A 22,012-nucleotide genomic window follows, 5' to 3' on the forward strand; every position below is an offset into this window, starting at 1 on the left:
ACCACAATTTGTAAATGTCTCGGTGTTTTCTAAGACCACCAAACCTAAAAACTTGGGGGAGCAATTCGTTCCTCGCAGATGAGCCATTATTCGCGCTTCCTTCACAATTGACTTCAAACTGTTCCGTCCGGACACACACAGTTTGATGACCGCTAATTGTCCCCTCATCTTCGCGAGGTAAGCGGAGCCGTAGGACCCAGCACCAAGAAGTTTTACATCGTCTTTGCCGTGTTCCCGCTCGGTCGGAAGACACTCGATTTCACAAGGTGCGCTGTTACCTGCCGATTGGAACGCCGGGAGGTCACATTCCCGAACGTATTCGATTTCTTCACCACTGATCAACTTGTCTTCCCAAGAATACGAATACTCAAATCCTGGTGGACGAAAATTATACAAAAAATCCTTTAGATAGCGTCCTAATTTCGGTGAGAGGCGTAGAAATGCCGGGGGATGTCGTGTCTTTCGTGGGTCGGTCGTAGCTGGTCGTCCTGTGATGTCCGCAACTTCCTTGTCCTCCTGGAGAGACGTTGCTCTTGAACAACATTGGTCACCTTCGTCACAACATGACTCGGGCTCTTCGTTCGAACTGCCCCCGATGATCTCCATTGTTGGATAGAATGCGGTAACATGTTCCATTTCCTCCTCTAAGTCTGCTGCCGCCTCCGACGAAACGCAGTCCTCCTCGTCCTTTGTCTTGTAAACAAAGTCCGTCGCTGGATAGAAGGAGATCAAACATTGGTCCACATTCCCTTGTAAGCGTGGTGTCGCTCTCGTCGAATCGCCGTTGTCTAGATCGTTTTCGAACTCCGTTGCTGGATTGCCAATTTCAGCAATATGTGTTGGTCTTTCGTCAGGTCCTTTGTCGTCAACTAAGTTCACCCCCTGCGGTGAAATGCCAGTCTTTTCTGCGACAAAGCACATGCTACTGGGCAGAGCGGCATCTGGTTCATGGCCCCTCTCCATGAACGAGGGCGGACAACGACTGTCTTCAGGAGCCTCGGCAACGAAAACAAGTTTACAAGGCGATGTAGTAGGGGATTTGGCGACGGTTGGTTTTCCCGTCACCACGTCCTTCAATGCAGACGAGTCATGGCGGCTATGGGTCTCGAGCGGGAGATCCGGAGGGGTAAAGTCCCTCGCCACGTCTCTCAGTTGACACCAATCTTGGTCGCCATGGGCTTCGAGCATGATATTCTGCTGTCTCGATATTAGAGGGGGAGGACTTGACACTGAAAAGTGTAAAGTGAACTCACATTAAATAACTATGAGGTGCTAGTAAGCGCATAAACGCTTTAAATAAGCACATAGACGCTTAGTTTGAGTCACAATCATACCCGTAATCCCGGGTCAGTAACTCTTCGGCACCGAGCCGACTTTACAGTAAGCCTATATACAAATGAATGTCATTCAAGAAATCATAATTTGTCGAAATTTGATGTCGTAAAGGTCACCAAAATTCATTTGGTCTTACCAGTTAATCTGAGTGAAGCTTCGTCCCTTTCCTGACGTCTCTCGCGGATGATGTCATCAGGGATTGTCGAAACGCCTGCGGCGTAATCGTCTATTTCGATTTCGAGTTTTTCATTAGGCATCGAGGAGTGGGAGTGCGACTTTAGCCTGAAAAACTTCCCGACTTTTCTTTTGAAGCCTGCCCAACATCCGCCGGCCACATCATGGTTATTGTCTTCTCCGAAGCCAGCGCGACGTTGAGATTCCTGCAAGAAAAGCGTTATCCATCCAGTGACATCTCCAGACATCATTACATCCTCAATAAAAACAAATTCTTGACACCATGGACATCAGGACAAGGAGTCAACAAGATTGTGACTTAACGAACATTCTAATCAGGCCAGATTGTATACATGTAATACTAAAGAAACAAAGACATTGTCACAACCTCTTGTTTTGATGTCGACGACAGTTGATCAACAAACATTTTGGTATTCTTTCATCTCAGAAAAGTTTCGTAAAATTCCTTTTATAGTTCCTTTAATATCTGCACTGTGAAGTCTGCACTGTATATAGTGTGGATCTGGATTGCCAGTCGATTAATTTTACCCGTTTCAGCCATTTTTTAGGATCCAACCTCTTACTTTCCAACTTACCGAATTTTCGTTCTTTTTGGATGTGTCTTCCATATCTCTTGGTCTTCGCGTCCGACCCACAGACGGGCGTCGGACTCGCACGTTAGATAAAATTGCAAGAAACATCTGCAGAGCACTCAGGCGATTCGCCTGGTGTACGTTGTCTTTATTACTCATCATACAGTACGATATTTTCGCAAGGATTTGCACAGAAAGTTGAATTACACAGCTTCACGCAAGGAAATCGTGTTACCATGCGAGATGTCGCTATGCATGTGACGTCACGGATCGTCTATGCCGTGACGTCATTCTAGTGACGTAATGACGTCGCTTTTTAAGGAAAAAAGTGTATGGAGATGTGAATCAATTTTTACGCAGCTTAAAGAGATCCAGTCGTGGCACAAATATTTGTTTAGACAAGCTGAACGTAGTAAAAGTAACTAAATTGGTGATTACCCCCATATGCAGTTCATTGACTGGAGTCAGTTATGTTCTGCAACGTTATGCAATGTTACCCACATGCCCAGCTCACATAATCAACTACCTGAGGGGAACTCGAAGAAAAGCATTATCGCAGGTTACTGCGTCTAAATTTCCTTTCCGAATGTTCGTAAAACCATGGCAATTGCCATCGTCAACGGCAATAGAGTAATCCGTGGGACGTCGCTACCAGAAGCGGTCTTCACCTCACAGACCGTGTTGAGAGAACAGGTCAAGTAGCTTTTCATAACATCCCTGACTTTGGAATACGGACAAAGCTCCTTGTCGCAAAATGGAAGTTTCGTAAGCTTCTCGTTGGAGTAAACTTCGACCATGAAGCGTTCAATCACAGGTAATCCGGCCTTCTCCGAAGGAGACAGACCCTCCTCTGCGGACCTGTTGCATTCGTAGAGAACGAATTCCAAGTTCCCGTTGAAGGGATCAGCTCTGCTCATGCGGAATTTCCGGTTGATCTGCTGGGGGAAGTTGGAGGCGGTCAGGGGTTTCTCTGGCTTGAACATCCCGAATGCGGAGAGAAGAGGGACGAGACTGCCAGTGTGTCCGAATCCGAAAACTCCGCGTTGATAGCTGCGGGAAAGCGGAAGGTATTTCACATCAAACACATCTCGCTGACGTGTAGCGTCAAACCGAAATGGCAGGCGACTACGGGCAGACGACAACGCCTTTTGACCAGCGAAATCAATTAACCAGTAGCCCCAAAAATGTAGCATGGAAAAAAGGCTTTTTCGGAGGCCACTGGACTGCTCAACATTCGTTTAAAAGAGAGGACAGCTGCGGTGTTTGGGGCGGGGGGAAATGTCAGAATCCTGGATTGGTCAATTGGGACAGCAATACTGTGGTCAGAATCCTAGAATGGTCCCTAGGGACAGTGAGAATGTGGTCAGAATCCCCGACTAAAGAGAGGGCGTTTCTAGAGACCTCTAATTGGCTGAGTCTACTTACTCTTTCATGTTCTCTACCCCAGACTTGGCGGCATCCAGTTTGTCGAATATGTGCTTGACCAGGGGACATGACATCTCCGTGTTGATATCGTAGCCGTAAGACACCGCGTAGTAATCCTTAAAAGGAAAGAATGATAAGAGTCCGTCCCCTAACCATAGTTAGATAGTTCCAGATCACGCTACAATCATCGCCATTAGAGGGCCACAAACGGACGAAAATCGCAGCTTGTACGATGGATCATTAAAAAAACCAAAATGTCTCAATAGTTAGGGGACGTACTAGGCCGCTGCGATAAATCGGACTCCGATTGAGACGACCACTGACATGCAGCGAGAAGGCCGACGGTCAGGATCCGACACGAAATATATTGTGGCAACCTGTTGGTGCGATTAAGAGATAATTGCCACCAAGTGATAAAAATGCATTTACCTCGGTGTCCAGATAATATTCCATCGGGATCGAATCGGTGTCATTGAAGATATAGCACCATATCGGCTTAGTGATGTTTTCTGCCAATTCAGCTTGGCACATGTAATACAGGTCTTTCAAAGCCTTACGGTCTGTAAATAAAACGTAGAATTATCAGATATGTGGACAAATGATCTGGTAAATTATGCTAAAACGGGCCATATGCAGAGACTGCATGTTTTGTTGCGAGCCGTTTGCGGTCAATGTTGTCGTTACTGTTAAATTCGCGACTTTCTAGAGGAGTATGTTCAACACAGTGACGGGACCTTAACGAGTTTGCAGTAACTGTACAGACAATGGAAACAGTTCCAGATCATGCTAGGCGCAGTACGCTACAATCATCGCCATACGAGGGCCACAAACGGACGAAAATCGCAGCTTGTACGATGGATCATTAAAAAAACAAAAATGTCTCAATTCGACCTCACCTTTGTCAATCAGCGTGTTATTGTACGCCTCGATCCCCAGCCGTCTTTTCACGTTCGTCACCACCATCTCCATCTCTGGTCCTTCCATGAACCTCTCAGCCTCAATCATCGCAGTGTCATTGTCATCAACAGAAACTTTATACTTTTCACAATATTCGTAGAATCGTGTTTTCAGGTTGTCGATATTCAACTGAAAGTCTTTTCTGTCCTTTCCAAGCACAGAGGTAAACCCGTCAATGAAAGCTTTGGCGCTTTCGTAAGTCCTACTCTTGGAACTTGTGTAAAACAAAGTGTTATTTGCGCTGAGCGATAAGTCGGGCCAAAGTCTCACCACCCTCTTCCCGAACAGTTCCATATCTTCCTTCCCAACCTTCGTCAACAATTTATCGTCTGTGATATCCCATGGCAGTGCGTAGTTGACGAACCACTTCGCCCCCGACGCACCAGGGAACCTTTTACGGAAATCAGCGGCAAAATCGCGGGCGTTTTCCAGGTCTGAATCACCCAAGCCTCTGTGTCCGTGACGACTGAACAAATAGAACTGGATTGGTCGGCAGATCTTCGACCACGGGGTGGATGGCCGCGTCGTCGGGAAGCCACCTGGGAAGTTGAAGGCGGACACCGCCCGGTAGTTCGTTTTGCTGCCAAGACGCAGGAGGCCAACAGTTGAGAGTCCATTGGAGGGCATGTCTTGCTGTTGGGAGAGTGAGACGACGGATCCGAGGAACAGGAGCGCAATCCAGACGTTCAACATCTTGACAGCTGAAATTGGAAACTGTCTTTCCATTTGGGCTTGTTTCGGACAAATGGACGGGACAATGACGACTTTACAGTAATGGACGTCCTCTCTCACCTCTCTTCAGCCTATGTCTGCTGATTGCTCTCAGATCGGTCAGTGAATGATCAAATCTGTCATGCTTCACTAATGTGCACTTCATGGTGAAAACAGGGCAAGGCCTTGTACTAAAATTTTGATGTGGGCTTTGTATATCTGATAAATGATCCTTACAATTATCCTGAATAACTTGTCTTTTGCCCCAAATGCCTAGTTTGTATTCATTATATACTTTCTGAACAGAACATCACAAGTACAAATGTGCATATCACAGGGTTGGACTAGACTCTGGGCCCGCATAAAAGACTGAGAAGATTCGGAAAATATCATTATCAGTGTGATATCAACCAGAAACTAATAGCGAGCGGTGGCTATGAGTTTCTGATCAACTTTGTATTTAGTGGACTGTAGATATAATCGTAGTATTGACAAGCAAATACACCTCTTTCCTAAACCAACTCCGGCCATTTGACTGTGGGCTGTCCAAAGATATGAGGCTTCTCCAGGCTGTCCCATCAAGGCAAGAGGCTTCTCCAGGTTGTTCAATCAAAGCAAAGGCCTCTCCAGGTTGTCCTATTAAGACAGAGGCTTCTCCAGGCTGTCCTATGAAGGCAAGAGGCCTCTCCAGGTTGTCCTATGAAGGGAAGAGGCCTCTCCAGGTTGTCCTATGAAGGCAAGAGGCTTCTCCAGGCTGTCCTATGAAGGGAAGAGGCCTCTCCAGGCTGTCCTATGAAGGCAAGAGGCCTCTCCAGGCTGTCCTATTAAGACAAGAGGCTTCTCCAGGTTGCCCTATTAAGACAGAGGCTTCTCCAGGCTGTCCTATGAAGGCAAGAGGCCTCTCCTGGCTGTCCTATGAAGGCAAGCGGCTTCTCCAGGTTGTCCTATGAAGGGAAGAGGCCTCTCTAGGCCGTCCTATGAAGGGAAGAGGCCTCTCCAGGCTGTCCTATGAAGGCAAGAGGCCTCTCCAGGTTGTCCTATGAAGGCAAGAGGCCTCTCCAGGCTGCCCTATTAAGGCAAGCGGCTTCTCCAGGTTGTCCTATTAAGGCAAGAGACTTCTCCAGGTTGTCCTATTAAGGCAAGAGACTTCTCCAGGTTGTCCTATTAAGGCAAAAGGCCTCTCCAGCTTGTCCTATTAAAGCAAGAAACTTCTCCAGATCGCTCAAAGCCAATAGGCTACTCCCAAGGCAAGAGGCTTCTCCCGGTTGCTAAAACATTTGACCAGCACACACTTATCCCCCCCTCCCCGAGTTCAGAGACACAACAGCATGATTAAGTATCTTGCTCAAGGGCACTGAATCAGCTTGTGGTTCGACTGGGAGTCAAACCCAGAACCTTATGTCAAGAATATGAGCCTGGCCCATGACGCCTCGGGATTCCCCTATTCTGAAGATGTTCTTTACTGAAGAGGGTATTCCATGTGTTTGCAGTTGTACAAAACCAACTAAGTCTAAATCTCCATTAAATTTGGACTTTATTCTGTATATAAAAACTTCATACAGGCTATTGGCTGTACATAAGCTGTTTGATTTGGGACCTCGTACATTTGAACACATTTACAGAATGATGCAGAACTAATTCTTACGACTAAAAGCAAGAGAATTTTAAGGGACAACATAGGGGTCTTTCACGTTGTTGAAAATGTTTACAATCAATTAATCCACGCAGCATATTGCTTCAAATAAGAATGTGACCTTTTGTCCTATTCTGACTCTGCCCTGAAATATTTATTTCGTCGTAACACAGTGATAAAAAAAAATGTGCTGGAAAAATTTCATTGCACAGAATTATGTAGGCCTACCAAATTGGTTCTTCAAAATCATAACTTGCAATGTGATAGGCTGGGTCCCTTTACTTTACATGACTACTGAATACATGAATGTCATGGAACAGACTATGAGATGATCAAGAAGACCCTACAATTACAAAGCGATGTTTACAGCGTAATTTAGTACATAAGACATACAAGGCAGCGAAAAAAACGTATTCCCTGGTGCACATATCGAGATTTGTTAGGTTGGTGGAGTCGATGTATAATCTTCGAGGTTGGGTTCACTATCTTAGATATTCTAATGCTTCATGTTTCCAACCCTACGTTTTGATACAGGGTACCGCTAAGTGGGGTGAATAGGCCCAGTGGGTTGAAATCGCCCCAGGTCTCAAAATCTCATTTGTGCTAAACTATGATAAGCTGGGTTATCTTTGACATGACTTTGTACAGCGATTCAGTTGGAACAGAAGATTTACCATCTACATTGTATGGCTCAGGCTGAAGGGTGGAAAATGTATTGGGACACTTTCACCCCGCTCTGGGTCAGTGTCACCCCGCTCTGGGTCAGTGTCACCCCGCTCCGGGTCAGTGTCACCCCGCTCCGGGTCAGTGTCACCCCACCTTCAGTAGGTACATGTCGGAAGGCTCATTTTCTCAAGCCTCTGATTGGGCTGATCACTTGGTACCCTCTACCCTCTGCAACTTCCAAGAGCAAGATAGGTGTCAACTTAGACAAATGAGAAGTTTGGGAAAGAATAACGCTTTGAAGGATTTACGTAATTTTAAGATTATCTGCTGGATGTACACCAAAAAGTACAAATATCTAGTCATAATGACATTAACATGTAAGCAACATTGTCCACCACATAACTGATTGAAATCAAACTAGTCATCATCGGTAAAAAATGTCATAATTTTAAACCATTAACTGTTTATACAGCTTCCAAAAACAGTCTAGAACAACTTCACACTAATACGTACAGTTCTAGAAAAATTGTAGGATATTAGTTTACTCTATGAGAAATTATACTCGTCATTAATAGTTACGATACCACGTTTTTCACAACTACATACACGACCCCATTTCCAGCCAGGCAGTCGACAAAGAAATCTACGAATTTGTCTGCAAATTTTACAAAATATGCACAACATCACGCGAATAAGTTAAAACCGACAATTTCATTAATGCACTTTCATTGTGAGCAAAATGCAAGGCACTCGCCTCGAACCTCGCCATATATTAATTAATCTACCGCAACACGTTACAAGTATTATTTGATGAATTAACGTTCTACAGAAAATACTACTGAATCTAATATATACAGTGTGAATGGCAGTTATAAAGACATCCGTGTCTGAATGTAGAGACATCTGTGTCTGTGTCTTAATTAGTCCAGTCATCTTGTAGTCGATAGTCCAGTCAATTAAAGTTGGCGTTGGCCGTCTTCAGTTTAGAAAACACCTTAGTAGAAATACTCCCTGATGTTACTCTGATGATTTCTTCCATTTTCTACGCTACTTTTGTCATAGTTCATAAGTGCGGAAATAATGAGAGAGATTGAAATTCCGAAACTAATGTCTTTGCTACAATGATGGCAAATAGCCATCGTTCAAAAAAATCTTGGCTACCACTTCCAGCCAAGCAATTACCACTGATTGGAAGTAAAAATCGAACTGGGATAATAGGTTTGCCTGGCTATACGGAATTCAAACTGAGTACAGATTAAATACATGGTGTAGATAGCTCTGTAGCATAGAACATGCTAATTTTGCCACCTCTGGGTTACTTTTCTACTCCCTGAAACATTTGCCAAGCGACAAAATGGATAATATTTCTATTGCATCGAAATTCCTTTCATCACAATAGAAACACTTTCTGAGGATACCTCATTTTACTGTCCTTTGGGGTGGCAAAGTTAGAATGTTTTATTGTACTAAAATTCACGACAGACGTGGCTTAGATGATAAAAACAGGCAAGCATGGCTGAGAAATATGTTTTGAGTATGAGTAGGGTTTTTAAGCATGATCTTCATTGGCCAGGTTGGGTTTGTGATAAATCTTTCTCAAAACATAATGAAGGAATGTAAATTAAGCAACCTCGACTTATTTCATCTGCCTAATAGTTAAATCTTTACCAAATGCACCACAGTTTCACTATCTCACAATGAACAACTTTTGGTCCAAACTGAAGCACATTATTCAAATCGCACATCAATTTTTGTGCCTTTTGTATTTCTTTGATAACACCACACATGAGTTTGGCAGGAAATACATAAATTCATGTCAATTTTGGCATACATTTCCAAATACGGGAACCCCTTGAACAACTCGAAGTGAAAATGGCAACATTTTAACACACAGTTACAATCATGCTTTTTATCTACGCTCTCATCGCAATTTCGAATTATTATATATTAAGACTACGGCTCAATCAACTTAGGACCAAAAGATCCCCATCTAGTGTTACTTACACAAATGACACCCTGTCTTCCCTTCCAGTTCAGAATGGACCGCACCAATAACAAGGTGATGACAGTCTATTCGGAATTGGAGGGGTGACAGGTTAAGCACAATGAAATCTTGATGTCTATCTTTTCGGGTGATATGAAAATTTGCCAAAAACATCAAACTAACCCCATTTCTGAATGTATTTTCCCAATTTTAAACTACTCTATGCAAATTTGCCACTGCAAATTTCAAACAACATCAAGTTTCATTGCGCGTACATTTACAATCGACAGAGATAATGAATGATATATGAAAAGCGTTTTGGTTAATGAGACATAAAGATTTCATGCCCAGCTGCCCAAGAAAAGATTGGGAGAGACATCTTCTCGGGTTCACACGGCAGAGAGTCAAGACTAGCCAATCATTTATTGTCCAAGCAGAGAACAGAACAGCTTCTTGCAATATTCTCAAGAGAACATGGCTAATTTTCGTCACAATGTCGAAGGCAGGGAGAAATACAGCTGTTCACCAGATGTTTCCGACGTCAAACGAAACATTTTTATTTACATCCGAAGAAAAATATGAATCGAAACTTTTAGAATTGAAAACTTTTTATACGACCATGACTGCATGGATTTATACAATCTATTATACAATATTCTAAAACAGCAGAGCACACTGTTTACACTGAATAAAGCACTGCGTCTTGTTTTAGTGGCATTGGCTATGGAAAAGCAACTCTTTTTGGAATGAAACTCTAATATTCTTATCGTTATGAACAGCTGCTACTGATGTATTTTACAATTGTTTATATTTGGCACCAATTTTGGCCCAGCTACACAGCCGGAGCTGAACTGATTCAAATTCAAACAGTCTTCCTGATATGTTCAAGTCAAATTCTCCACATCACAGCTCTGTCCTGTTCTCTGCTTTTGTATACTTCCCCCATTTCCCCTTCTTCCCGCGGCGACGTGGCATATCATCGTCACTGCTGTGCGGTGACAATACCCCTTCGTCCTCCGTCGTCGTCATGTAATCAAACTCCGACAAATCCGAGACGTCCGTGATGCTCCCCTCGCGACGACTAACAGATTCGTCGTCGCCATCTTTTTTCAAACTCATCCCGTCGCTGTTCGTCTCGGAAGAAATGAGCGACCTCGTATCGGACTTTTTCATTGACGTATATTTTCTTGACGCACGTTTCTTGAATGACGGGGCTGTGCGCCTAAGTAAAGATGCCTTTCTTCTTTTCTTTCTTGTGCTTATCCTTCCCATCAATGGAACTGAAAAGAGACCTTTGAGAGTCAAGAACCATTAGTCAAAACAGCCAACACTCAGCATGCAAGACCGAAGCTGGACCAGAGTCTGAAAATTGATTGAAAAGTCGAAGTACACAGGTGGCGTACCTTCTCAATAATTAGGATGTGGTGACCTTGTCAATTACTTCATTTCAATTACTCCATAATGTTGAAAACCGTCTTTTAACAATCAGGAATCTGGACCGCATGAGAATGCACGGAATAGTCCTCATGTGTTCCAAATATTTTTATCGCATGGGCAGCTCACCCTCAAAGGTAATGCAATATTTGTGACAGGCATTTTCACCTAACTTTCTTCAAAATGTACCCTGGAATATTGAGAAGGGTACCAGAGACTTTCTTATGTTCTAAAAGACTGTCCCTGATGAAAAAATTCCGGCGATTTTGGAAGAATTTGAAAGAACTTTCCAGGGCAAAAGTTTGATTTCCTCTGGTTGTGTCTACCGGATCAATGCACTTGAATTTGGGTATATGATCAAATTCAATACGTTTTGGCCTGACGTCAGCACCTGTGACTTCAGCTTAATCAATCAACTTTCAAAAGCGAACGAAACCACAGAGGGGCGAACAAGTGAACTGGAAACTAGACGTTTGACAAGGTACAAAGCCAAGCTACACCAAGATCAGTGAGGATTCAATACAATCCCTGGAAACGCCTCAAGAACAACTTCCAAGAGGTCCTACTCAACACAAAACGTCCAGTTTATTTTGGAATGATGATAGTGATTGTGGGCCATCATCACTGATCTTGATGATGAACAATGCTTTACAACAAATCTGGGCTGCAGGTATACCAGAACCCACTTCCCAACTGGCTGCTCGAGGGTCAACTCCATCCCGGACTGCAGCACACAAATTCAAAATCTGACCATCTTGACCTTCTACATCATGATTAGAGATGGCATGAATCATACTCTGTTGTCAAGAGCACTTTTCAGAGGTTTGGCCAAAAGGTAAAGGGAAGGGGAAGCAGAAAATGCCTTAAAAAGCCCCAAAACTAGCTGAAGTCACATTTTATATTGGAAGTTGCACTTCTTTCCTGCTAATGATGGTGATAAGTTCATGTTTACCTCCATCGAATGCAAGTTAGTTAGGATATTGAAGTATGCGTCTAATCATGTAGAAATTACACGTGACGTTGAGGAATTGGAAGATAAAGCAAATATGCGATATCAAATGCATGATTTTGAAAGCGATAATGAATAAAATATTTTTGAGAATGAAAATTGAAAATTCAGCTTGGTCTTCAACCATAGTTGAATCTGTGTGAGGACTTGAAAGATTCATGAGGTTAAACTTTATCTAAATAAACATTCCCTTGCTCTAAAATGTATTCCTAACTACATGTAGAAAGATAATTGAAAGTAAAGTCAAGGAGAGTGTTCTAAAATGATAAATCTAAGAGAGAAATCTAACACTAGTATTGGCAAAGAGGCTTATCCGTTAGGAAGCCACGGCAGATTTCTAGACAAGATGACTGAACCACTGCTGTAATGATCGAACCACTTCTGTAATGATCGAACCACTTCTGTAATGATCGAACCACTTCTGTAATGATCGAACCACTTCTGTAATGATCGAACCACTACTTTGCAGGTGATACTGCTTAAGGTACTGACCGACTTTCACTCAGAATCTTTGGTTAAAGTGACTGTCACACTGGCTATAATCAGTCGGTTCCAAAAGGGTACCCAGCCAACAAAGATAATTCAGGCAGTTGATTACTGCAAACTGTGAAATGTTGGCTAATTTTCTCATTTTCAATTGGTAGTAGTCTAGATGTTGCATGAGCTGGCCAAATTTAGTGCTCGATGCATTGGAGATCCCCCAAAATTGAAATGTTCCGAAAAACTTCACAGTTTGCAGTCGATACTTGATCTGTAAGGCAAATTCTGTAGATGCACGACTACCTGTCACGTTGCAAGGCAGAAATAAGCAAAATCCAAAGTCCCCCATAAAATGTACACTTTCAAGTCTAATCGAAATAACAAATTTTATAGCTCCTTCACCGATGTCCGTAAGCCTACTCACAAATGAATGCCCTCAACCCCTTTTTCTTAGGAGTTCTAGGAGTTGCAGGGACACTGCAGGTTGAGATAAGACACATGCACTAAAATATGCCGACCACAAGACTATAAGCTTAACCATGAAACGCGCATGCAAACCTAAAATAACTTGTACATTGAAACACGTGGCTAAAAGTTGAACTATTTAAAGGAATGGGGAGGTTTCTGTTGTAGTATCGATGTATAAGCCATACATATGCCACCAACCAAGTGAAATTGAAAAACAACCCTGTACAGTGTTATTATCACATTTTAATTTTTTCTGACTATCATACCCAGAATTTTGTCCCCACAAGGACCTGAAAGCGCTGGCCCCATTTCTCGGGCAAAAAGGCCAAAGGTCAGCATGTGACCACTGAACTGGTCATTAGGAAATCATGCATTATGATTGGTCAATCAAATGATATTACAATTATTCAGGTCTGCTCTTGCTTTGGATGCAAAATCTCAGAGAATTAAACAGCGTCTGAAAATACAGAGGATATGACTCAAATTCAGAGCAAACTTTTGTACAAAAGTCAGATTTTAGTCGGATATCAACAGTGGTACATTGTTAAGTCTATTATCCAACTTTACACTTTTACCCCCGTATAGCATGAAATCTTTCAGTAGAACTCAGATGAGCGGCACAACCAGCACTACAACCGGAGCTTTTCTGACCAGTACCGATTTAAACCCCTGGGCGAGGGGGGGGGGTTAAGCAAGGAGGTTTGCCGAGAGCAGCAGTACGACAGTGTGGATCGGACCAGAGACCTCTTGATGGCAAGCCCAGTGGCGAGAGTCACAAGACTTCCATGGCGGCTAATTAAAGAAAATAGTATTTTCAGGCCCAATGTGGCCAACCTGATAGCTATACAGGCACAATTTGCAAAATCCTGATAGCTATACAGGCCCAATGTGGGAAATCTGATAGCTAAACAGGCCCAATGTGAGAAACACAATAGCTATACAGGCCCAATGTGCGAAACACGATAGCTATACAGGCCCAATGTGCGAAACCCAATAGCTATACAGACCCAATGTGGGAAATCTGATAGCTAAACAGGCCCAATGTGAGAAACACAATAGCTATACAGGCCCAATGTGTGAAACACGATAGCTATACAGGCCCAATGTGCGAAACACGATAGCTATACAGGTCCAATGTGCAAAACATGATAGCTATACATGATACTACAACGGAAACCTCAATGACAATAGGCAATAACTGAACGACAGGATGATGATAATGATAAACGACAAGGCGTGAAATAAATGATTACCCAAGTCCTCAGGGTCATCTTGTTGCCAGGTCTAGAAAGGTAGAGAAATGATGAGAAAATGTGCAGGAATCATGAAGACGCTCCATGGGAATCTATCGCCTGGTTTGTGGTTTACCAGGATTGAATTCTTCAGTGAATCGGTGATGAAGTGTATTCCTTAAAGCCCCACAGTATGCCATCTTGGAAACCTGAGTTGAGAAAATCTTCGATCTGCTCGAGATGTTTAACATTTTTAAGGTAAAGGTGCATACAGTGGAGATTTAAAGCTGACCTGTCACCAATACACTCAAGGATTTGTTTGGTACATTCACAGCGTACTCCACCAAACTGTGCTGAAATCCATACAATCTATAGCTAACATCTACCAGTAGGTAAATAATACACAGAAAAATGTCTCCAATCAAGACAAAAAAGGTTCTTGAATCACATAAGTTTCAAGTCTTCGATCTAATCATAAGTCTGACATCATAAGTTACATCATGACGTCATGCTGAAATGCACAGTGCATCAAAAATTTGCCTAAAAAAGCTACAGTGATCTATAAAGTGTCTCTACCATTACTGAAATATACTCAGTATAGCAGGTACATGATTCGCTATGCTAACTTTCCCTAGCGATGAAAACGTCATCATTTCTCTAACCTTTGGTGGATCAGCCTTGGCGATTTGACACCAGACAACTCGGGTAACACTACATCCCTGCTGTAGAGAACAGAACATGTTTTAGCAGGGTTTTTTCTGTCTACTACAATATCGTGCCTATGGTTCCTCTCATTTCAAATTTGCCAGAACTTTGTTCAATTTTTAAACCCCTGAAAAGCACTGATTTGAAACCAATTTCAGAGCACTGATTTGAAACCGATTTCAAAGCACTGATTTGAAGCCAATTTCAAAGCACTGATTTGAAACCGATTTCACAGCACCAATTTGAAACCCATTTCAAAGCACTGATTTGAAATCAATTACAAAGCATTGACTTGAAATCTGTTTCAAAGCACTGATTTGAAACCAATTTCAGAGCACTGATTTGAAACCGATTTCAAAGCACTAATTTGAAACCAATTTCAAAGCACTGATTTGAAACCGATTTCACAGCACCAATTTGAAACCCATTTCAAAGCACTGATTTGAAACCAATTTCAGAGCACTGATTTGAAGCCATTTTCAAAGCACTGATTTGAAACCAATTTCAAAGCACTGATTTGAAACCAATTTCAAAGCACTGATTTGAAACCGATTTCACAGCACCAATTTGAAACCCATTTCAAAGCACCGATTTGAAATCAGTTACAAAGCATTGACTTGAAACCACTTTCAAAGCACTGATTTGAAACCAGTTTCAAAGCGTTGACTTGAAATCTGCTTCAAAGCATTGATTTAATACCTATCAAAACACCAATTTGAAACTGTCAAAGTGTATAATTTGAATCCTGTTTTTAAAGTACTGAGTTGAAATCATTATCACAGCACTTGTACATCAATCTGAAACTTTTTTCAACCAATTTTTCCCTTTTTGTTTCATGCTGAATTCCGTGTTAAATTGTTCTTTCACATGTATTGAGTTGATCCTGGCAAATTTGAATCTGAATCGAACGCGGAAAAACGTATACCATATAGCTGCAAGCTTGAGGTGGAGCCTAATATCTGTGCTGAAAGTCACAATCGGCAGAGAGAGTTTCGGTGAAAAAAAAACGAGAGATGGGGAGTAAAATGTAAGCAAAGCTGTGGATTTGACAATGGAAGCATATTTTTTGATTCCAGAAGCACAAAATAATGATAAAGCCTAATTAAATTTTTTTGACGGATGACAAAGGAATTGGGATGAAAGTTCCACAGATGAAATTAATGAGATGATATAAAGGGTGTCACAGAGAGAACTACCAATTATGGCAATATCATTTGACCAAATATTTTAACAGTCGGCTTCAAGATTTTTAGTAGCGTCATCAGTTGACAGGAGAAATTACTGAATCACAGGCGTTTTGTTTACACTGTCCTATAAAACAGTGAGTAATTTTGAGCCATCGTTTCAAAAACAAAACGGCCAACGATGTCATTGGAAGATCCTTCTTGGACACCCTTCAATCCTGTATGTGAAATGTCTGTTTGGTGAAAGAATGAACAGAGCCTGCAACATAAAGAGCAGTTACTTGAGAGAATTCCGGACTGGCACTCATTTGTTTAGCGTGTCCCTTCTTTACAATTTAAGAGAAGATGGATTGAAAGCTCATGAAATGTTTATCACATACAATGTACAGTAAAAATCGGTCAAGAGCTGTTGCAATTTCAAAGTACTACAAAAACTAATATATCAATACAACGTTGTCTTGCAACCAAGTGGGACGAGACAGCTCCTGGCCGACTTTACTTTAGGCCACAAATAATACAAACATATATGCACCTTTCCAGAAATGGGGCGCCGAGTGTCCGAAATAGTGATGTCATAAGGGGAAACTACAGGCCTTATGGTGGAGGGACAAAGGAGATAGTCATCGTTGACCAACACACTTGAATGCCTTTGATGACGGACAAGGGGGAAAAAGTTAGTTCAAATGCAAGCCACCAATTTCGGGAAGCATGTATATGACTTCGGGACCAAGCAATGCAAAAATCATCTGTGACCAAGTAAACGATAGGGAGGAGGAATCTCAGGCAATACTTGAGGCTAAAATAAATGACGAAAAATCGGGAGGGGTGAAAATGGAGAACCATTCTAACAGTAGAACCATTCCAGTGGATGTCTCTACCATGAGGACTCTATTTGCTAAAGTCCAAATCGGGAACTTGAATCGACTGTTGCAGTTTGGAGGCTACCTCCACTTAAGTAAGGGAAAGCAGTTGAAAATTTAACTGTTCTGAATAGAAGGGTTCTACTGTTTGCAGTTACAATACATGATGAAGACTTGTTGACATGGAAAATGCAGATGATTTTATGGCTTCCTGACAAAGATGGGTTATGATAACCTGGATTTCATGGGCTTGATGTATGAACTGGTTGATAGGCATTGCCAAGGTATCAATGTAGATGTTTAGAAAGGGGGTACGTGTGGATTACACACTTTTCTAACTGCTTCAAAATTTTCAAATTTGCAGTGCGACACAGTCACATTTTGATCCTTCATGATAACATTTGCAGTGTGACACAGTCACATTTTGATCCTTCATGATAACATTTGCAGTGTGACACAGTCACATTTTAATTCTTCATGATAACATTTGCAGTGTGACACAGTCGCATTTTGATCCTTCATGATAACATTTGCAGTGTGACACAGTCACATTTTGATCCTTCATGATAGCATTTGCAGTGTGACACAGTCACATTTAGATCCTTTATGATAGCATTTGCAGTGTGACACAGTCACATTTAGATCCTTCATGATAACATTTGCAGTATGACACAGTCACATTTTGATCCTTCATGATAACATTGGCAGTGCCTACTATGTGTGATATCAAGTATGGATATACTTGGTGATATGAATGCAACATAAAATTGTTCTGAAGGCAAACAGGGATGTAGTGTCTTATGCCAACATGGATGGAAGGGGAAGGACATTTCCAAAAACAAGACAGAAACTTGGGAGACAAAACATGGGAGTAATGAAACTGGTGTGCTTTCAAAATTTAACCTTTAACTTTGATTTTTTCTTAAAACCCAAAGGGAGAAATGTGTAACAAAAAAAAGTGCAGCCAAAAGGCAATTAATAGCAACTGAACTTTGTACATTTTATTTGTTGGGACGTTGTGCATTTCAGCGGTGTCGTTAATACGCTGCACCAGCAACTTGCAACTGTTGTTGTTGTTGTTGTTGTTATGGGTTAGACGTCGAGTCAAATGTTACATAATGTACAGCCTCGTGAAGAAAATCAAGGTTTCTGGCTTTCGGCAGCAGGATTTTCTGAGATTCTCATTCGTGCATGTACTTCACTGCGAGACATCCTGTATATACAGCTTTCAACAATGCATTTCGTGGCCATGACGCAATACCATGCATTTCAACATGCATTCCTGCACTGCATCATGATGTTATGAGACCAGCATTTCAGACAACGGTATCATAGCATACGCAATGACCCAAAGGACCGACATACAGGTTCATCTTCGTGGATCAGATACACAGAGTCTTCTGTACAAATCTGTGAACTGTTTCAAACTTTACAACAAAGAAACTCCAGCCATGCACTCGTTGAAGCCAGTCAACCCCAGCTGCCCTAAGCCATACAAACCTAAATTTGCTAAAGACGGCCGCACAGGACAATAAAGAATTACCCAAAAGATGAACTCCGTACAAATCTACAGATAAACATGCATAAAGAAGTTAGTAGAAGGCAAAGGGTCGAGAGGGTTTTTAGTCATACCAAGAATGACGAGATTCGCGTATCCTTCATCCTAATCCCACCACTTCCGTTGACGAGATTTCGGATTACCGCTGAATATAAAGTGCTTTTGATAAATCGCTGACGCTCTTCCAGTCTTGTGAATAATGCATTTATGGAGGAGAGAAGATTGTGATGTAACGTCCAGAGAGGAGTCTTGAGGAAATGGCTTGACAATATCCCAAATTAAGGGACCGGACATGGGCCGCCCCTAAAAGAAAGGCTGAAGTATCTCTAAAACAAAGGCCAGATAAATATCCCTAAAAAAACGGCTGGACAATTATCTTAACTTTTAAAATAAAGGCTGGATGGACTTTTCTAGGACAGACAGTTATCACAAACAAAGGCCACAAAAGTATCCCTCAAATGACGACGATTTTCACTAAACTTGAGGCCAGACAAGTGTCCTAAAGATACATTTGTAAGGCTATTTATAATACTAATTCACACATGGTACAAACATTCGCTTTCTGCTTTTGACTTGATAATCGACCATGTTAGAAAGACAACAGTTTTTCTCAGAAATGTTTTCAAGTGCAAAAGGTTTTGCATCACACAATCGAGTTCGAGAAAAGGTGAATTGGTGCCACAATCAGCAGTAGTTGGAACAAAATCTGACAATTTCAAGATTTTGTATCCGAGGTAAGGCTAGCGCATCAACAAGAACTCTAATGAATGAGGAACCGGCGCGATTTATCCGCCGCGTGGCGCTGCAATCGATCATACCAAAACTCTCCATTTCCAAATCCAATGCATTATCATGTTATTTCTGAGCCCGAAAACGATCGCCTATTTTCGACCGATTTCGGTGACGTTTGCATCTTACTGTTTTAAATCTATTGAGTTATCAGTTTCTTAAGATAATTTTGCGGAAAATATGCGCGATGCCAGTTATTGGGCACGTTTTCTGTTGCTGAAATCCTGTGCAAAAATGTACGCAATGTTTTCCCGTGATTGGCCTCATGCGACGTCAACAGACCAGAAAATGACGTCATGGCGTCAGAAGGTACGATCGATTGTGGCGCCGCCACTGGCATTTATCTTAACGCCGGTTCCTCATTCATTCATGCGTGTGCATAACTGAATACAAAATCCGTTCAAATTTTGTAGCAATTTTTGCCTCCGGTGATGCTGATTCAAAGTCCTGAATGGAGTGCTGTGAGAGAACAGCTTTGAAGAGATGTTTTGTGGAAGCTGGATCAGAGGTTTGGGATAGAAATGGCAGCGATACCTACTGCTGCAAGCATTATAAACCAAGAAGAGGTACCACGCTTTCAGGAGATCCTTTCAGTGAAATGCAAGACATAGGAATATATTGCGGATTCATGTCTGTAGCAATTGGTTTGATTCCTCGACTTGGTGACATTGTGCAGAGGACAGTGTAGACAAACAGATGGTGAATTTTCTCATTGAGTGGTGTTAAACATAGTGGGTATTGCTATTTCATTCTGCCGAAAGTTTCAGATCAGTGAAAATCTCATCCTGAAGTCAAACTGTCTGTAACATTTGATATTGACGATTTATCAAATACATCAGACACCGTCTGGTTTTCCCTCAAGATTTGCGTCGATTACATGGCCCAAATTCAAGACGGCTGACCTGAACCTCTTCCAATCGTTCTATGGGATTCGACATCAACTGATACTGGGCCGCCCAGCTATGTGGCACTGACGGTCACCAGTGTACTGAATTGTTGGGACAGGGATGAGACACCAATTTCGTCATTTTGACCCATACCCTCGTGAAAATCAGCACTGATTGGGATCACATGCTACAAGATCACTGTCTTCAAAACCATAACCAGTCAAAGAAAGATTCGATCAAAGACAAGGGTTAAGTCAAGGATCGAAATCTTTCGACAGAATGAAATGGCATGTACTGTTTGGTATTTATTGCCCTTTTCAAACCATGATCGGTTAGCAAGGGTTAATGTTATAGATGTGTATGGTTATTTTAGATAGTTTGACGAAATGCCTCTGTACCTTAATGCCTCTTGCCTTTGCCTCTATGGAAAGAAGATAATCAAATTGTAAGAGAACTGCCAAAGTGTTGTAGAAATACGCTTCTGGTGTTTTTAAGATTAAGTCTGAAAGCAGACCCCCCCCACCCCAACTCAAATACAGGGGAACTATACACCTCTCACGAGCATTTAGACATCCCTCAATGAGTATTAAACTGCACAGTCAAAGATGAAACCTTGTTGAGAATTAGCCAAGTATGCTTTGAACATGAGTCTTTACAACTACATGTATACAATACTCCAATACGAGTAACATGATTATTTCAAAATTCACCTGACAATGGTCTTGGATCGCCCCATTACCAGAATTTTTCAAATGGTTAAACTTCTTGAAACAAAATGATACATCCAAACAATAATATGACCCTAACTTTCTTCTAGCATTTAACCGTTTTTAACCATTTTTTCTTCAATTTTCTTGGAATTAAAAGATTTATGTGACCTTTGGATAAGGTTCGAGTTTGGTTATGATGACTGTCAAAAACTCAATCTATGAAGTAATCTAAGGCAGCAACGGCAGAGATGGCGACACACGAATTTTGACTGATGCCTTACAGCTGAGGCTTTTCTGAGCAAAAAATGATTAGATTATAATTAGGCACAAGACAATGTTGATTAATTGGCATAGTGCTACCCAGGCCAATCAGGGCTCCCACTCTCATCCACCACGAAAAAATTCATTTACCTTGGCAACGTGCTGAAGGATATTTTTCCAAAAACCTTTTTCTTGAAATAAAGTGATCTAAAAAGAAGTCAGTCCAGTGGTAATGTTATTTTCATCGTTTGTACGGATAGAGTTGTTGGCCATTCCAGAGAGTAGGAACCCCAAACTCTCACGAGAGTAGGAACCCCAAACTCTCACATCAGTAGGAACCCCAAACTCTCACATCAATGATGTCTAATGCATCCTCGCAGTCAAGTTGGGACTCATATTATCAGACATAGCCAACAACTCTGAATCGAAACAGTCACAACATCAGGTATGGTAGATTTTCCACTCAACCAACACATCAATGTTTTCTCCTTCAAGCTATTTGCCCTTAAAGAGGAAACCTGTCAACTGAGTTCAATATTCCATCAGCAGATTACAAACTAGTACCAATGAATCATTTTTAAAAAGATGACACCAGTAGTAGTTTAGACCTTCTTTGTCTGTGGAATGTAAACTCCCATCTTTGATTTGTCCCTCTCTGATTGTTTCTGGCTCATCAGAGTATACTGTAACCAACTTGTCTGCTGCCAGAACATCAAAATCAGTTGGGGGTATATGGCGCTTTGATAGTTGTCAAATATTGGGATTGATAGCACGTGGGAACCCTGTTAGACCCACCACGGGTTGATAAGACAGGGAACACAAAACTGTCCCACCTCATCAGGCGAATCTGCGGGAGCGAAATAATACCACATCGTTTGACGATGTGGTAACGAGGCTGCGTCATCTGATGAACGGTAGCCGATATTTGCAGCATCTAGAAGAAGAAGCGGGCGGGAA

At 41.9% G+C, this 22,012-nt stretch overlaps 2 protein-coding genes across 24 annotated transcripts in view; both read right to left on the reverse strand.

Moving 5' to 3' along the window:
- Window positions 1-2,211: 2,211 nt before the first annotated feature.
- Window positions 2,212-5,326, reverse strand: LOC135495896 (multiple inositol polyphosphate phosphatase 1-like). The gene is made up of 4 exons (XM_064784903.1): window positions 4,424-5,326; window positions 3,957-4,087; window positions 3,528-3,643; window positions 2,212-3,152 (listed from the first exon to the last, which is right to left on the reverse strand). Exons 1-4 carry the CDS (start codon window positions 5,208-5,210, stop codon window positions 2,672-2,674), a joined length of 1,515 nt encoding a protein of 504 aa, XP_064640973.1. The 5' UTR covers window positions 5,211-5,326; the 3' UTR covers window positions 2,212-2,671.
- A 1,386-nt stretch (window positions 5,327-6,712) lies between these two features.
- LOC135495448 (septin-7-like) overlaps window positions 6,713-22,012 on the reverse strand; it is a 73,417-nt gene continuing 58,117 nt past the window's right edge. For 8 of the 23 annotated variants that reach the window (XM_064784120.1, XM_064784098.1, XM_064784104.1 and 5 more), the window contains 2 exons: window positions 18,394-18,417; window positions 6,713-10,758 (listed from right to left, as the gene is read on the reverse strand). In XM_064784120.1, coding sequence (XP_064640190.1) covers window positions 10,701-10,758; window positions 18,394-18,417 — 82 coding nt within the window. In that variant the 3' untranslated portion in view covers window positions 6,713-10,700. Of the gene's footprint in view, window positions 10,759-14,122; window positions 14,154-15,731; window positions 15,771-18,393; window positions 18,418-18,482; window positions 18,554-20,482; window positions 20,506-22,012 lie in introns of all 23 variants that reach the window. The other 15 variants (XM_064784101.1, XM_064784103.1, XM_064784102.1 and 12 more) reach the window with 7 other exon arrangements.

Source organism: Lineus longissimus, chromosome 11 (assembly GCF_910592395.1).
Source record: "Lineus longissimus chromosome 11, tnLinLong1.2, whole genome shotgun sequence".
In the NCBI taxonomy this organism is placed as follows: domain Eukaryota; kingdom Metazoa; phylum Nemertea; class Pilidiophora; order Heteronemertea; family Lineidae; genus Lineus; species Lineus longissimus.

What these genes read in the sequence shown, in the direction of transcription:
- LOC135495896 (XM_064784903.1), bottom strand. Translation starts at nt 5,210, where the DNA reads ATGGAAAGACAGTTTCCAATTTCAGCTGTCAAGATGTTGAACGTCTGG. An exon ending in TAACACGCTGATTGACAAAG is followed by an intron (nt 4,088 to 4,423) that starts GTGAGGTCGAAT and finishes TTTTATTTACAG; the next exon opens with ACCGTAAGGCTTTGAAAGAC. An exon ending in AATATTATCTGGACACCGAG is followed by an intron (nt 3,644 to 3,956) that starts GTAAATGCATTT and finishes TTTCCTTTTAAG; the next exon opens with GATTACTACGCGGTGTCTTA.